General features: G+C 45.5%; 1 protein-coding gene across 2 annotated transcripts in view; it reads left to right on the forward strand.

Moving 5' to 3' along the window:
• Nucleotides 1-16,390, forward strand: part of sema5ba (sema domain, seven thrombospondin repeats (type 1 and type 1-like), transmembrane domain (TM) and short cytoplasmic domain, (semaphorin) 5Ba) — a 117,873-nt gene extending 101,483 nt beyond the window's left edge. Inside the window, exons 16-24 of one of the 2 annotated variants that reach the window (XM_071538838.1) lie at nucleotides 1,563-1,710; nucleotides 2,309-2,534; nucleotides 3,451-3,663; nucleotides 6,607-6,777; nucleotides 8,429-8,503; nucleotides 9,018-9,155; nucleotides 10,133-10,177; nucleotides 10,981-11,186; nucleotides 13,313-16,390. In XM_071538838.1, the coding sequence (XP_071394939.1) occupies nucleotides 1,563-1,710; nucleotides 2,309-2,534; nucleotides 3,451-3,663; nucleotides 6,607-6,777; nucleotides 8,429-8,503; nucleotides 9,018-9,155; nucleotides 10,133-10,177; nucleotides 10,981-11,186; nucleotides 13,313-13,489 (1,399 nt within the window). In that variant the 3' untranslated portion in view covers nucleotides 13,490-16,390. The remainder of the gene's footprint in view (nucleotides 1-1,562; nucleotides 1,711-2,308; nucleotides 2,535-3,450; nucleotides 3,664-6,606; nucleotides 6,778-8,428; nucleotides 8,504-9,017; nucleotides 9,156-10,132; nucleotides 10,178-10,980; nucleotides 11,187-13,312) is intronic. The other variant, XM_071538839.1, reaches the window with a different exon arrangement.
• Nucleotides 16,391-16,630: the final 240 nt, after the last annotated feature.

Consider the following 16,630-nt stretch of genomic DNA (forward strand, 5'->3'; position numbering starts at 1 on the left):
GACTAATACTATGCACATCAGTACATAGTTTTAGTATTAGTATAATAATTAGTACTACATATGGTTTGTCGCCAGCAGACCACCACTGTGAGGAGACCACCTCATTGAGCATTTAGTGCATCATGATAAAGGGCTATATTTGAAAAGGTGATATAATCTATATCAATACAGATTAAATCAGTCAGGGATTGCCATTGCCATTTTTAGCACTTTAATTTGGTAACTTTCAACAATAAATATTTAAATTAACCAACACCAGGTAACAATAAATTCTAATAAACTATAACATTGTCTAATAACAAACTATAAACAATTAAAAGGTGGAGTAAAGGGATGGACATGTAGAGAGAGGCACTGAGCCTCTTGATGGAAAAGTTGTTGGTGCTTGCACTACTGAAAAGGTCAGTAATTTTTGCACATTTTGATGCCTGAGCTTCACGGGCCGTTATTTTTTGTCCCTTTTCGTTTTTTGGAAGGATTCCTTTCCATTTTGTTAAGTTTTACTGCTGTCTGATCGCGCTGATCGGCTCATCTGATGCTCCGTTCGCGAGGGGTGGAGGCATAGCTCACTCACCGCTCTCTCTCTCGCTCACTCACCGCTCTCTCTCTCGCTCACTCACCGCTCTCTCTCTCTCTCTCTCACTCACTCACCTGTCTCTCTCTCTCTCACTCTCTCTCTCACTCACTCACCACTCTCTCTTGCTCACCCACCTCTCTCTCTCTCTCTCTCTCTGTATAACTGTTAAAATAAAAAAAGGGAAAATACAGGAGATTTACGGGGAAAATTACCAAACGGGAGCACGGCGGGAGATGGGGTGAAAATACAGGAGAAACCTGGGAAAAACGGGAGAGTTGACAGGTCTGGGCTGAGCTCAGCTGCTGCTGTCCAAGAGGCAGACTGTCATCTGGCAGTGCACTGTGCAGCAGCAGGCCGGGGGAGGGGGGGGGGGGGGGGTCGGAGTGTGACGCAGTGACGGACGGTCAAAAGCGGCTGGCTGGCTATGCATTTGTTATTTTCTTTCACATTAACTATTATGAAAAATATACATTATTGATTTAAATGAATAGTACCTAATGTAAAATATCAGATAGAATCATATTATGCATACTCAGAAGCATATTATACATATGCGGCCAGTGGGGGGGGCCGCGATTGTATCAGGGTGGCTGTGGCCACCCCTTGGCGGCGCCATTGTGAATAGATGTATAAATAAAGTAACCCGACTGACCTTGACAAATCCAAACCTTGATACTCTGAAGCCTGCGATAGTCAAATGCCTCTTTCCAGCCACATGATGAACTCTCATTGGGTAGAATGACTCCCACTGGTGCTAAAACTGTATGAAAACATGTTTCTGTAAGGTGCTTTTGATAAATGTGACATTAAATAGAATCATTCATATCTGACATCACATCAATGCTAGATGATGCTGTAGAGATTTCATTTATCCTGTCCTGCTCAGCTCTCTTGTGCAGTATGATGTGTTGTTTTTCTTTTGTTATCATCAATCTTCTTACACACACCCCCCCCCCCCCCCCCCCCTCCCTGCCTCCCTCCACAGGTTCTGCAATGAAGGGGTGTCCTGCCCTCAGCCTATCTTCTGGTCCCCATGGGGCTCCTGGACCAAGTGCAGCACCGAGTGCGGCGGAGGGGTCCACTCCAGGGTCCGTACCTGTGAGAACGGCAACAGCTGCCCAGGATGCGCACTGGTAGGAAATGCACACACACACACGCACACGCACACACACACCACGCATGGTCGAGTCTTGTCTCATCACTTCCCTGAGCTTGTAGACCCTCCAAACGCCTCCATTCCCTCTTAAAAGGAGACATTTAATTAGGTTAACGACAAATTGTAATTAATGTCCTCTAAAGCTACATCCCTCTCCGTGAAGGGAGACATACTGTTGCCGTAGCTCTGTCAGTACTTATTAATCTACGGGTGTTGATCATCTGCGTGGTGGAGCTGAACGGAGAAGCTCTAATAAACTGAAAGCATCATCCATATTGAGGTGAGCAGGTGATGGCTCCAGAGATAAGCAGCTTTTTATTTTATCTCATGAGCCTGAATGGCTCATCTGGGGTGGTTCCAGTGGCAGCATGTCCACTGTAAGCCAGATGTTTACCAAAAAATCTGCTAAAATGTCAGGGAAATTGCTCCCATCAAAGGAAAATGTCACATTTCCCTTTGTTTTGTGACATGAAATCATTTGCAAACCCCTGATCAAAAAAACCCATGTTTTAATCATGAATCTGAATGAAAATACCCACACTGCAGTCCTCCACTCCTCCCATCTCCCCATGCAGGAGTACAAGGCCTGTAACCTGGAGGCGTGTCCAGAGGTGAAGAGGAACACCCCTTGGACCCCCTGGATGCCCGTCAACGTGACGCAGGGCGGCGCCCGTCAGGAGCAGAGGATGCGCTACATGTGCCGCGCCCACCTGGCCGATCCCCACGAGCTGCAGATCGGACGCAGGAAGGTGGAGACGCGCTTCTGCCCCAACGATGGGACAGCAGTCTGCGAGACCGACAGTGAGTTGACCGGCTGAGCTGACAGATACAATGGGCCGATTCTCTGTGGATCTCTGAACGTGGGAAGACACTGATTCAACATTTACTATAGCTGAATGTTAGTTGTTATTGAGAGTGAATGGAAAATAAATGCGCAGACAATTGACTGTCAAACCCTGAATGGATTTTGTATTGTGGGTGTTATATATTAATATTAAGGTAGCTGGACTAAAATCTCATCTGTATTCATGCGCACTTACACACACACACACACACACACACACACACACACACAAACACCTGTATAAACATAGTGAGAAGGAAGCACCATGCTACAATTTCTCCCAGCAGGTCCGTGACATGTTGAAAGCGCCCTCCTGCTAGACCTGTTAGCTCCCCTACATGCTGTTAGTGACAGGGTCACAGTCCAGCACTCCCCTCTGGCACTGTGTGTGTGTGTATGTGTGAGAGAGAGAGAGAGAGAGAGAGAGAGAGAGATAGAGACAGAGACAGAGGCAGAGAGAGGCTATCCAGGGTCACGATCCAGTGCTCTCCACTAGTGGCTTTTCCATGCCCCCCCCCCCCCAGCTTTTGAATTGATTGCCTGTCTCCCCCTGTCAGCCTGCTGGGGGTCCACATCGACTGACAAACTGATGAAACATCAACAGGGGGGAACTGCAGGGTGAATGTGTGACAGAGAGAGAGATTTTGGGAGAAGGACAGACAGAAATATGCCTCTTTAGACCAGGTCACACTGGCAAAACCATAGGGATTGGGTGGATTTACAAATACAGCCAGTGAATCTGCATGCTTGTTGAGCTTCTATCAATTCCTTAATCCTTCAATCTGACATCACCAAATGTATTCCTGTCGCTTTTTATCTAAATTGTATCGAAACACATTTTTCTTCTTTTCCCCCCCACCCTCCTGTCTGTAGCCCTTGTTGAGGACTTACTGAAGACGCCGGTGGTGAGGGTGGCAGGCGCCGGCTGGTCATCATGGGAGACCTGGTCCAGCTGCTCCCAGAGCTGCGCCAAGGGCTACCGCACCCGTCGGCGAACCTGCGCCGGCCCGGAGGGGAAGAGCACCCCCACCGCCTGCCGCGGCTCGCCCGTCGAGTACCAGGACTGCAACGTCCAGGCCTGTCCCGGTGAGGGAGGAGGACACACACATTCATGTCTGCCTGACTGTCTGACTACACTTAACACGTAATACCGACTGATGCTGCATTCACATCCAATGGGAAAGATGGTAGATATGAGTTTTCTACTTAAAAATGCCATTTACGTCAGATTTGAGGTGGTAAGTGCTACTTGGGAACTCCTTTGAATTCTGATTTCTGAGTCTTCCTGAATTCTGACATCACCAAGAAAGAAATACATGTAGTCAAGTGTAGCTAATGATATATTTATTTCAAATTAAAATAAACAACTGACACAAAATGATCAATATTCATCACATAAGGCTGCGGCCACACTGATCCCGTCAGAAAACGGACAGAATTACAGAAAAACAGATAGATTTCTGTCCATTGGGCTGTTTTGGAACGTCAATGCTATTTAAAAAAAAAAACGCCTCTGATTTGTGGTGACGAATCCGTCCGTCAAGAAAAAGTTCAACTGGGTTGAACGCGGCCTAAGTCATTTTGTGATCACAACTTTAAAAATGCCACGACAGAGAATACTTGCTGGCTGGTTTTGTTTGTGGTTGACACTGAAGTGTTTGTTTTGCTGCTAAACATAAGCTCAAATGCAGCACTCGGCGCATGCCTCACACTCTGTCACTCTGAGTGTGAGAAAGAAGCTGATCACGACCAACAAAAGTCTGCAGAAAACTTCAATCACGGCAGCTGACAGCCTCAAACGAGTGTGAAAACATCAACGCTTCCAAGCCGGTGCTTTTAACTGTCAAGTCGCTCAGACGGTTATTCCCATGTGACGTGAATGCAGCATGACACGAACACCCACATACAGGTAGAGACACTTCGTTATTGGCCTCTTTCCAACCCCGTATATGAGCTTGTAAAGAATACACAAACGCACACCCACACACATACCTCTCTCTCTCTCTCTCTCTCTCTCTCTCTCTCTCTCTCTCTCTCTCTCTCAATACCGCTGAGTGGATCATTAGATTCATTAGCTAATGGTTATCAGCAGCAGCAACAACAGCAGTGGAGGGAGAGTCCTTGGGCAGATTAAGTTAGCCGTTTCAAGCTAATAATCAGCTGACCTAGAATACACTGACCACAGGCTGCTGCACTAACAGGCTACGCTTATTAAGCTGGACTCAGGACATGCACACACACACACACACACACACACACACACACACACACACACACACACACACACACACACACACTAGTGTACACACAAGTGGTGCATACATACATTCACACAAGCTGGTACGCACATCCACACATACAAGAACTTACGTATGCAGGCATGCACACACTCCCACACATCCACTCAGCGGCTGACATTAGTAGTGAGGCCTGAATTTCTACATAAATATGTATGACTAGTACCTTACAGATTAATGATTTATCATCGCTTGGTGCAAAGCTGATCAGATTCCCCCAGTGTATTTAAATGCGAGCTATCGGTACCCACATGAAAGCTTTGCGGTTCAGCTAAAATCGGAGTTAACTTGACACGTGTCGACCCGAGGACGATCGGGCGAGCCGGCCGGGCCTCCCACTGGGAGCCGGGGAGCCATTTGCCATGGGTGTCACGTGTCCCGCTCGTCTCACTGTGCCTGTCTGAGGTAGATAGGTGGGAAGGACAAGGCCAGTGACAATAGAGAGAATGAGTGTGAGATAGTAATTGATGATGAGATTAGAGAGAAGGATGGAGGCAATAGAGATCGCTGAGGTGATTGAAATGAATAGTGTGTCGGTGTGCGGGAAGGGAGTTGGTGTGTGTGTGTGTGTGTGTGTGAGAGGCAGGCAGTCAGGTAAGAAGTCAGTCAGGCAGGCAGGCAGGCAATCATCGAGCAAGTCAGGAAGTCAGATATTAAGTCAGACGGTCAGACGGTCGGTCAGACAGTCGGTAAGCCAGACAATCAGTCAGGTAGACAGTCAGTAAGTCAATCAGTCATTCAATCAGTGAAGAAGGCAGACGGACAGTCAGTCAGTCAGTCAGTGAGTCAGTCAGCCAGCCAGGCAGAGCGGCAGCTGGCTATGAGAGCTAGACAGAGTTAAGTGGTCACAGCCTGCTTCACTCTCAGCATCGCACTAATCCACTGAGCAAATGGAGTTTTTCTGCAGCAGTGTGACGTTACCTGGCAACGCTCCCTCTCTCCGTCAGTCAGATGGACACCGGCCAGTCAACCAGCCGGTCAATCAGACAGTCACACTCTTTAGATGAGATTAGATGGAACTTTAATAGTCCCCTTGGGGAAATTGGGTTGTCGCAACGGCAAATGATAGGATATGGCAAAGACAAAATAGGTTATGAACAAGAATAGAGCAAAAATGGAGGAGGGGGTGTCAAACATAACACAGCCGACAATTATTAGGAGGTATTAAGTAGAAATACAGAACTGTGCAAAAGTCTGTCAAAGAAATCCATAAAGCGAAGATGCTTTCGAAACTAATGACATGAAAAGTTTCTGAATATCAAAAATTTACAATAAACAGCAGTCTACTGACACACTAATGCAGAAAACAAATAAACATCTAAGACTTCTAAGAAATTTATATAAACAATCTAGGGTGCCTAAGACTTTTGCACAGTACTGTATATGAATGACAAATTGGAAAATATATGAATTCCTTCATGTGTGCAATGTGCAAATATAACAGTAGAGCATATTGAGACAAAGAAAATGCATTAAAATGAATATGTGAGATATGAGGTATGATATAGGTACCAATATGCAATATACAATAAAAGACTAAATATGAAGAAAAAGTATGTGACTTGTATTTGAAAAGAAAGAGAAAAGTGAGAAATGTGTACATTTTATCACAGGAACAGGTCTACAGAAAACCAATACATATGTAATATCTAATGCCTTAGGGAGTGGTAAAAGAAATAGGTGATCATGTGGTGTGTGTGTGTATGTGTGTGTGTGTGTGTGTGTGTCCCAGTGAGCGGCGCCTGGTCCTGCTGGTCGTCCTGGTCCCAGTGCTCAGTGGGTTGCGGCGGCGGTCACTACCAGCGGACGCGCTCCTGCAATAACCCCGTCCCCACCAACGGAGGGGACATCTGCATAGGACTGCACACCGAAGAGGCGCTGTGTAACACACACACCTGCGACGGTAAGGCCACTCACACACACACACACACACACACACACACACACACACACACATAAACACAACACTGCTGCTCGGGGTCCTTTCATTACGCCCACAGGCAGGCAATCACATCTCCCACGTGTCGTCCCCTCCGCTAAATTGCTTCTTTCATCTCCCTCTAATGAATAAACCAGTTCTTAGATATATAAATAGATAAATAAATGGATAGTGTCATACTGAGAAAACAAGCCGTCCTCCTGCTATGTCATTCCCTGCTGTGCTGCTGGGGCTTTGAACAGAACTGTGGGTGAGAGCTGGGAGGGAGCCAATGGCAACCTCTTTGGAAAGGTTTAAAAAGAAATCCACTTGGTTGTTGTATTTATTATATTGAAATCATACGTAATGCATCTCAAGGTTTAAATGATGGATTCTCATATAGAATGGGTGCATAAATTAAATCGGTAGTGTAAAGCAAACGTATCCCTGTGTGTCTTAACCTGCCTGCGTCCTGCAAAGTATCTACAGAAAATTGGACCTATTCATATAATAATTTTCAAAAACCTTTTACCTTGCATCCCCAATAGTCCCATACTGTCTGATGATGAGATGTGAGATGTATAACAAGGCCCTCCATGTTTCCCCCCCCCGCTCCCAATCTGCTCCCACAAGGATGCTGAAATATTTATGAGAGATCTGCCTGCTAATCCAGGAAGAAAAGTTCCAGCATCGGAACTGATAATAAGGTTCGGCACGACTCAGGGTTAGAGCCAGGGTTTAATATGAGCCTGCTGTTTTCCTTTTGTTTCATATAATGCCATTTCTAATCTTTTCTTTATTCCTTTTGTTGGAGCACAAATAAGGACTGGGTAAACATTCGTCTTTGGAAGTGTTCCTGCGTGTGGTCTGACTGTGTGTGTGTGTGTGTGTGTGTGTGTGTGTGTGTGCGTGCACTAGTGTGCCATGTGTGCTTTGGAGTTGTGCAGACGATGGATGCCCGAATTAAATAGTTGTTTCCCCTTAACTGTCTTTTCCCTCAACTGCTTTTCATTTTGAATTAGCCCAGCTGTCATTCACAATGAAAGTAATGCTTACAGTCGGCCTCCCCGGTAATTACAGACAAAGAAAGGTAAATGGCTTTCTGTCTTTTCTCTCCCTTTGCCCAGATGCTAATCAGCCTCCTTCATCAGGTTAATGTTTTCTTGTTTGACGTGGGCTAACGCTTCCCGTTAGGCCCGCATGGATCGACTGTCTGCCGCGCTAACGACCTGGCCGGCCCCGGTCCGTCTCCCCATCCCTCCGTTTATTGACAGGCACAACATCGGTCATCTATCGGGGTCCTCCCTGCGCCGCTGCCCAGTGCAGTGGATGCATAATCAGGCAAAGGCTGGCTGTCAGTCACGGAGCTATTTGATGCCCCTTGTCACAGGTCGCTTGATTAAAGAGTCCCCCAGTAATGAAGGACAGCAGGAAGGACTGTCAGGACAGAATATTAAGGAGGAGGCTCGGCCCGGCGGGGCTCGCCATCCCATCTGACTCATGGTACAATCACGCAGGTCGCCGGGGTGACAACAATAAATGGAAATAAATGAAGCAATTAAAGCGGGCGGCGGTAATGCACGGTTATTAAACACAGAAGGGATTGGAGACGGTCCGAGTGTGTTGTGTGTTTTAGATGGCCGTGTGGCAAGAGGAGAGCAGATGGCAGAGACTGAGCAGCCTGTCAGCGAATGCCAGACTGATAGGAAAGGTAAAAAAGAGGCGGTCCCATCATAAAAACCCTGTCTTCTGCCTCTACTCAAGCCTCCTCTGCCAAAATTGCACACTTGAGCGCACCCTGAATAACAAACCTGCTTTTTCATCTGCCTTTTCATTGCACTAGCCCGTGCTCACTCCACTCCAGCACTTTTAAATAGGGGGTGAAAGAGTGCAGCAAGTGTACGATTCAAGGCGGGGGGGGGCAAAGAATTGAGATTTTCTTTTTGCTCTCGGGTAGGAGCCTTTTGTTTACTGCTCAGACGCCTGCTGTGGGGAGACAACACTAAAGCTTGGCTCAGGAGACAAACATCTCCGCTATGCGCTAAACAAACTCTCCGCCGGTTTGCTCTCCCAATCCTGTTTACATCACAAACACTTTTCGGTGTATTTGGGCCGCGCGGCGGTGCGGCTGGCCCGGAGGGTTGAGGTGGACTCATGGTTGTCTCGGTTTGTACTGACTGTGTCTACGTGTCTCTCTCTCTTTTTTTCTTCCTCTGTGTGTTTAGGTGGCTGGATGGCCTGGTCGCTGTGGTCGGCCTGCGATGATTCAGGCTTGCAGATGAGGAGTCGGGTCTGCGGGGCTCAAGGCAACACCCCCTGTGTGGGGAACGGCACTCAGCGCAGAGACTGCAACGAAATACCCGGTGAGTCAGCCGGCCCCGGGACACACACCGTCCCTCATCCTCAACTGTGTACTCAATATCACAGCATCGTCACAGTCATCATTTTCATTGACGGTCATTATCATTCACACACAAACACACAGCACACACATAGCGTCCGTTGCGCGCGTGTCCCCGTCCGCGTCTATTTCGTTAACTATAATTAAGTCCCCGCATGCGACGGGCCCATGTGTGCACCTTGTTATGCTGATGACATCTTTCAAAAGTTTCTCCTGAAATGATCTTTCATGGCCTGCCGGCATCAGCCTCGCCAGGCTCAGAATACCTAATGAGTCCAGACGACGGCGATTAATATTAATGGGTTGTCACAACACCAAATCACATCTAATTTTATTGCAAATTTAGATGAGGCGACGGATGGATCTGTTAAGGTCACTCGCAGAGGGGAGGCGGTTGCGAGGAAGCTGGAAAAATTAACCCCAGCAAAAAAAAATGAATCATGGGACGCGTTGAAGCCGCAATTAAACCATTGCCCCCTTCCTGCTCCCTTCTCTCCGCCTAGAATTTGTGGAGGGCAGGACGTGTTTTAGCTGTAAATGGCTGTCCTGGCATCATGTGTCTATCGGCAGCTATATCCGTACAGAGGTTATGATGTCTTAGCTGTTTTTTTTACTGAGCGCTGCATTTTCTTTCCTCCGGATGCCAAATAAAAAAGTTTGGAACCTACTGATGCAAAAGTCTCCCAGGAGAGGTTGCACAACATTCAAACCACATTTCAATTTCCCATTCTGTGTTTTTGTTTATACCTCTGCATGTGTTAACTCCCCTGATGTTAACAATCACTGGTTGTTGTTGTGTGCTGAAGGCTGTTTCTCAAGGGGGGGATAAGACCCCTTAGAGTGTGGCGGTGTGTGTGTGTGTGAGTGTGTGTGTGTGTGTGCGCGTGTGTGTGCGCATGCATGCGTGTGTCTGACCCTGTGTTCCTCTCCTCTCTGCAGTCATTCTCCCTGCATCTGGCTTTGATAAGGACCAACACTGTGGAGGTAAGTGGATTAACGGCCGCCTACGCTTTGTCTGTCTGTGTGTGTGTGTGTGTGTGTGTGTGTGTCAAGTGCAGTATTGTTCCCGTTTGTGTTTCCACAAATGTGTGTGCAGCAGATGTGTTTTCATGCGTTATGTGTGCATTCTCATATGAGTGTTTGTTTCTGTCCCTGCTACATAATTCGCATTCATCCATTCACGAGGATGTGCACTGTGGGTGTATACTTCTCTATCACTGATGCACCTGGAAGAGGCCAAAGGTTATGTCCAAGTATTGAAGTATAGCAGATGGAGACCCATTCATGATAGCCTTTGTGCTTCATGTGCCGAGCAATGGCTGACTGACATCAAAATTGCAGCCTTCTTCATCACTTCAAAATTACTAAGAGGAAGTACAAAAATAGAAGTGTATATCCACTTTCTTTGAAAAGACAAAGAGATGGAAGGATCAAAATTATACGTTATAACATTTTGTTGTTCACACAATTACGATTTTGTGGACAAAAAGAAAATTGAAATTTTGGGTATATTCACCTATATTCTGTAATAGCTTCTGCAAGACTTTCTGTATATTCTTGTCAATGGAAAATAAGTTGTATGGACGTTTTTAGCCCATCATAACTAAATATACAAGTTTAACTCCAGTCTGTTTTATAATAATTGCATATGTAACCAGTCTCAATACACAATGTAAAACTCAGAATAACAAGTCTTCAATCCAACAGATCAGTATGTACACAAATCCAGTGTATACAGTGTATACTGGGCCTTTAATAACCCTCCATGTATCTTCTTCATCTCCCAGCGTTCACCTCTATCCACCTGATCGCCACGGGTGTGTCCTGTTTCCTGGGGGCGGGGCTGCTGTCCTTCCTGGTCTATGTGTATTGCCAGCGCTTCCACAAGCCCTCACCGGAGTCGGCCGTCATTCACCCCACCACTCCCAACCACCTCAACTACAAGGGCAACACCACACCAAAGAACGAAAAGTACACCCCCATGGAGTTCAAGGTGTGGGATCGCCATTCTATTATTTTATTATATTTACATACTATAATACACACACACACTCACACAGACAAACACGGGATATAAATGTTGGGCATTCAAGGGCAAAGAATGCAATTCATGTTTTATTTAAAACCTTTATTCATGCATTTATCTCAATAGAACGCTAACCACAGAAGATGAATTACCGCTCATTTCTATTCCACTTTGTTCTTATGCGGAACCTATAGGCCCTTAGTCTTCTTTACCTGCCCATAGTCCTTATTAATGGGCTCCATTAGTTTGCTAAAGCACTAGTCAGCCTTTGGCTTCCCTCTGCTATCGGTCTAACTGTGCATTCACACCTCAAACAGATGGAGAAACTAGTGGCCAGAAGTCCATCCACTTTCTCTTACCTGACACACGGAGCCGATGTTGACCTTGGTCACCTTCGTCTCATTGTCTTTTTTTGAAAAAGTTGCCCACAGATGACTTTTTTTGTGGTATTGACAATAGAGTTGAGATGTGAAAACATGGGCGAGACCATTTCCAGGTCCCGGAAGGAACAACCCCATTCATTTTTTCACATACATATTGTCACGTTACACGGCATTCTGAGTGTTCGAAAAGTTGAATGACCTGAACCGCTACAGGATTAACCATGAGCTCAAATGAATAGCAGCTACATCGAAAAAAAACTAGCACTACTCATCCCAGAGAGAATTGCAGCATCAAAGTCCCCCAATTACAGAGCTCAGAGAGCACAGTAACTTGTCACTCCGTCGTCTTGTCGTGTGGGAGAGAGAACGTGTATCTAGAGGTAGTCATACAAGATAGACCTAACGTTACAACCATGGACTGTAAAGGGTTACAATGTTAAGACAAGAACCCGGTTGTAACCATCAGTCAGAGTGCACAATTGCACTTCATTCTACCATTTGGTGCCGTTTGAAGCATGGAAGAAACAGAAAAACTGACGAGGTTGAAACATTTGTAACTGAGGATCATTACAGCAACTTTGAGTTAAATTGAAATTAGCACTACAAGTCTGGTGGCCAAACATCTCAACTCTGAGCAGCAGTCATTTACTTCCATTGTTATACAGTATGTTGCACGCATGGGAAAGTTCAATTGGTAGTTGACTGAACACAGAATAAAGTCATCCTCTTTCCACAGCCTATCGAACAAGCTACAGTGGTGCTTATTGATCAATAGTCATCATTCATGTCAACATATTAATTGAAATTGCCTACCAGCAATCAATCTGTACCAAAAGGCATGCAGCCTAGCCTTTCCTTGCCACCCCACAGTTTCTGAGATCCTACCAAAAACCCTGCGGTGCTAACCAAAATGGCCTACCACTCGGTTTTAGATAGTGTCAGCCTCCTGCAAGCTGACTGATGTGTTATTGTTGTGGTTGTGCTGTCTGGACACGGTGATGAGAGCAATTGCGGTGCTGAGAGCCCTAGCTCATTAGCTTTAATGACCAGAAGGAGAGGCCAGACTCTGCTGGATCTGCAACAGTGCTGCCGGTGTCACTCTGTGTCATTACAACACTGTTTATTCACCAAGTTCCCTCTCCTCTAGGCCAATTTATGATGGCCACCGTTGTGTATTTCATTGACTCTAACCTGATTACCTTCCTGCCTTGGGCCCCAGATCTGTTCAGATGGATTACATTAGTCTAATGCTTCCCCTGGAAAGTGTTTCACCTTATGTTTGGCTTTTACCAGAGACTCAGCAATTGCATTAGAATAAAATGTGTTTTTAGCCTTGTTGTTATTAAAGGGAGCTGCAGTAAATTTGTGCCATCTCATAAATGTGCGTATTGATTATGCTTGACATGTACTAAATTAAATTTGTCAAAGTGGTCTGCCATGGTTATAAATACACTTGCAATGCGCTAGCTGTATCCTCAAGGCTAGTGGAGGTATTTCATACACTTGGGGGCAGGAATTACTGTAGCATTATGTGACCGCTTACATAAAATGTAGAACATGGTGTGCAAAGGTGTGCTGTTTGCAGCGGTGCACTGATTCTCTGAAAATGTTTGGTAATATGCCATAAAATATTGAATAACTGAATCTACACGCCTAACAGTGGGAAGTGTCTAAAATCCTCCTGTCCTCCTTTCTCTGCTGTCTTTGCAGACGCTGAACAAGAACAACCTGCTACCGGATGAGAGGTCTAACTTTTACCCGACTCCGCTGCAGCAGACAAACGTCTACACCACCACCTACTATCCCACAGCGCTGGGCAAATACGACTACCAGCCCAACTCCTCCCCCTCCCCCTGCAGGACCTATAACCACAGCAACAACAGCTGAGACACGCCCCCCGCCGGCCCTCCGCCCACCGCCCCACACAGACGCCACGGTGACACGACCGAACTGACATGAACCGAACTGAAACGTTCCTCAGATCTTGGCCAGGTTCCTCTACTCGCCATCAGCCCCTCCCCCTGCTCCCATAGTCTCTTCCGCATGGTAGGGTTTGTGTGTTCAAGGGTAAAACCTGGAACTTTCCATCAGCGCTCGGCAGGGGATGTGGGTGCGGACGACAACGCCCATGTACTCCACGTCCCGGTGGAGTCAGGGACTTATGCAACCGGCCGGGCGGTGTGTTTTTATAAGAGTCTTTGCTGGATATAGCAGTTTCAACTCAGTGCTTTGTGTGGGGATCCAGTGGAAAACTCCAGCATGATGAGTTACGGTGTAAGACTGAGTATTGCCACCAAAACACCTCAGCATAGGTGTCAATATCAAACATCCGGCACTCCAGAGACATACTTGAACAGAACATAAAAAAAAAATAGAACACTTTTCCCTGGATCTGGGTCACATTTTTATGACTCTCCATGCTTAAACCACATTATCAGCCTGTAATGAACTTCGAGTCCCTCAACAACAAAAGCAGTTACCGAGAACAAACGGCGCATATCATTATGTCCCTGCTTCAGCGCGGCGAGAGAACAACAACAAAAGAGAAAACTCAATGAAGTCGATACTGAATTAAATTAGAGATCAATATCAGCTCCGTCGTTCGGGGCGGAAGCTCGCCCTCCATTGTTAGTGTTTCACAAGTCGGAGAAGATAAGAACTTCAGAGTCGGTGAAGTTTCTGTGGAGCAGTCGCCGCAGGACTCGGGGCACCGGGCGGTGGCGGCTGTGTGACACCACAGTATACATCATTACTCCTCGCAGACACAGAGTTGGAGAGAAGAATGATCCGCTAAACCGGCTAATGAATGGAGTCTCACGCCTTGACGCTTTTGCGGACAAGGACGTTAACTCGTGAACTCTGATGGAGGCAGAGCAAAGGGGGTTTGTGGGAAAGTCTATATCGACGGCGCACTGTACATAAAGCTTTGGGAATGCCTTGGGTGCCTGTATGCAATAGAGGGCAGGGGTGAGATTTTTCTTTCTATTTCTTCTATTTTTTTTTTTTTCTTATTTGTTTTTGGGAATGATGAGGACTTCTGGAAGGGAATTTCCTTGATTCTCCCAATGATGCATCGATTCTACTGAGTGCTAAATGGCTCGGTGGTCATATCAGATATGGCCAGTGTGCTGAACAACTGGATTGGGTTTTCTATGATGATACAAGGTAGAATAAGCTAGTAGAGTGGCACTTGTTCTTTTTTTAATGTTTGTTTTTTTTATATAAGGTAAGAAGTATTTGTTTTATGCTCAGACGAGCAGTAGCATAGGAGGAAATATTTTGTTAAAACAAATAAGGGATAGCTGATTAATTCTTGTTTCTCATCTTTCACTTCACTGAATGGACACATTCTTTCCTTTTTTTCTTGATTTGAAGCAGTTTGGTAACCATTGCATCTTCAATACATGAAATGTTAACAAATAGGGAAAAAAATATACACATCGAGGCAAAATATTCACTGTTGATACGGTTTTTACAAAATCTGACTGTAACAAAAAATCCATTGGGTCCCTCTCGTAACAATACTAAATCATGCTTGCTTATAAGCATGCTTGTGTGAGGATAAAAGAATGGTGTGCATGTGTGTGTGCGTGTGTATGCGTGTGCGCATGACTCTCTGTGTGTGTGTGTGTGTGTGTGTGTGTGACTGTGTGTGTGTGTGTGGGGGGGGGGGGGGTGTACACTTGCACACGCATGTATATCTCTTTGTCTGTGTGCCTGTACGCTTGAATGAGCAAGGGGGTAACTCTGTATTTTGTACAATGTAAATGCTTTCATACATATTACTATATATGAGGAGATCTGTAAAGGGGTATGTGCATTTTTTCCACATTCTGTCAATGACACTCCTGGCATTCTACTGGTTTTTCTATGTTTCGTGTATGAGATGTTAATCAATGTAAGTTAAGGAGAGCCACTGGCCCTCAGGGGGGGGGAAAAGACACTATTTATAGTCAAAGCTTGGTTTATAAAGGGCATTTCACAGCTGAGCTATATTTTATTATTATGCCTGTTCAATGAATGCTAACCCAGCGATGCTTTTCAGTTCGGCTACTGTACACGCACGAGACGAGAGCTCTATCTGTATATAGGAGAGACAGCCTTCTGCAGCCCATTTAATGACCCTGAAGAGGTTAGGATCATGTAAATGTACCTGTATATTGTATAGCTAACACTGTTTGTTTTAAAAGCCTTATAGTTGTTTAAAAAAGTGCAGCAGCTAAGTACACACCAACCATGAGGTTTGTTTGGGGACAGAGCTCCACAATGTGACCAACTGGCCGTGGCTTGTAACCTTCCCCAGCTGATCAAACACACATAAGGTCCAATTAAAACACAGTGCGATATCAAATTCCCATTCACAAACACAGTACCTCGAAATGAAAATAACACAGCCTAGCACTCATAATAAAACAGAGTATTCATTATTGTATACTCTACCATTCAAAATATCACCTGCAATGGAGTTACACAAGTTAATGAAGTTATATATGTCTAATCTATTATATAGACCGTTTTGTGATTTCCCCAACTGTCTAGCCATGGCTGGAGAAGTCTCGATGCGTCTCATTGGACGACACAAACAAGTCAAGTCTTCTGCGATTGGTCTGTTTTGAGCTCTGTCCCCTGCGATGTGAGGCTCGGTGCCCTTCTATGCAACTTACCAGGTGTACTGTTAGACCTGTCATGTAGACTGTAATCACTGCCTTTTAGACACTGTGAATTTTTTGGTACTCTATATTTTTGTATATTGTACATTATAAAGGATAATAAACCTTGATGCCAACACAACAGTATTGGCAGTTTGCATTGTCTGACTTACGGCTTTTGGGGTTGGGATATGGGTTTTTGCTTACTTATACTGATATTTTTGGATCAGAGTCACTGATATTTTGTGCCAGTATACAATATCTTTAAGTCTGACCATTCTCATGGCAAAAATTACAAGGATTCAGTGTTTTCTCCCCAGAATGTTATTCTTGTCAGGGTGGAAAAGCCTCAGAAACAGCATTTAGACCATTGTGAGAC

The sequence above is a fragment of the Centroberyx affinis genome, unplaced genomic scaffold, assembly GCF_046629955.1.
Source record: "Centroberyx affinis isolate AG114_WGS23_722 - 3 ecotype Tasmania unplaced genomic scaffold, CSIRO-AGI_Caff_v1 ptg003356l_1, whole genome shotgun sequence".
Taxonomy (NCBI): Eukaryota; Metazoa; Chordata; class Actinopteri; order Beryciformes; family Berycidae; genus Centroberyx; species Centroberyx affinis.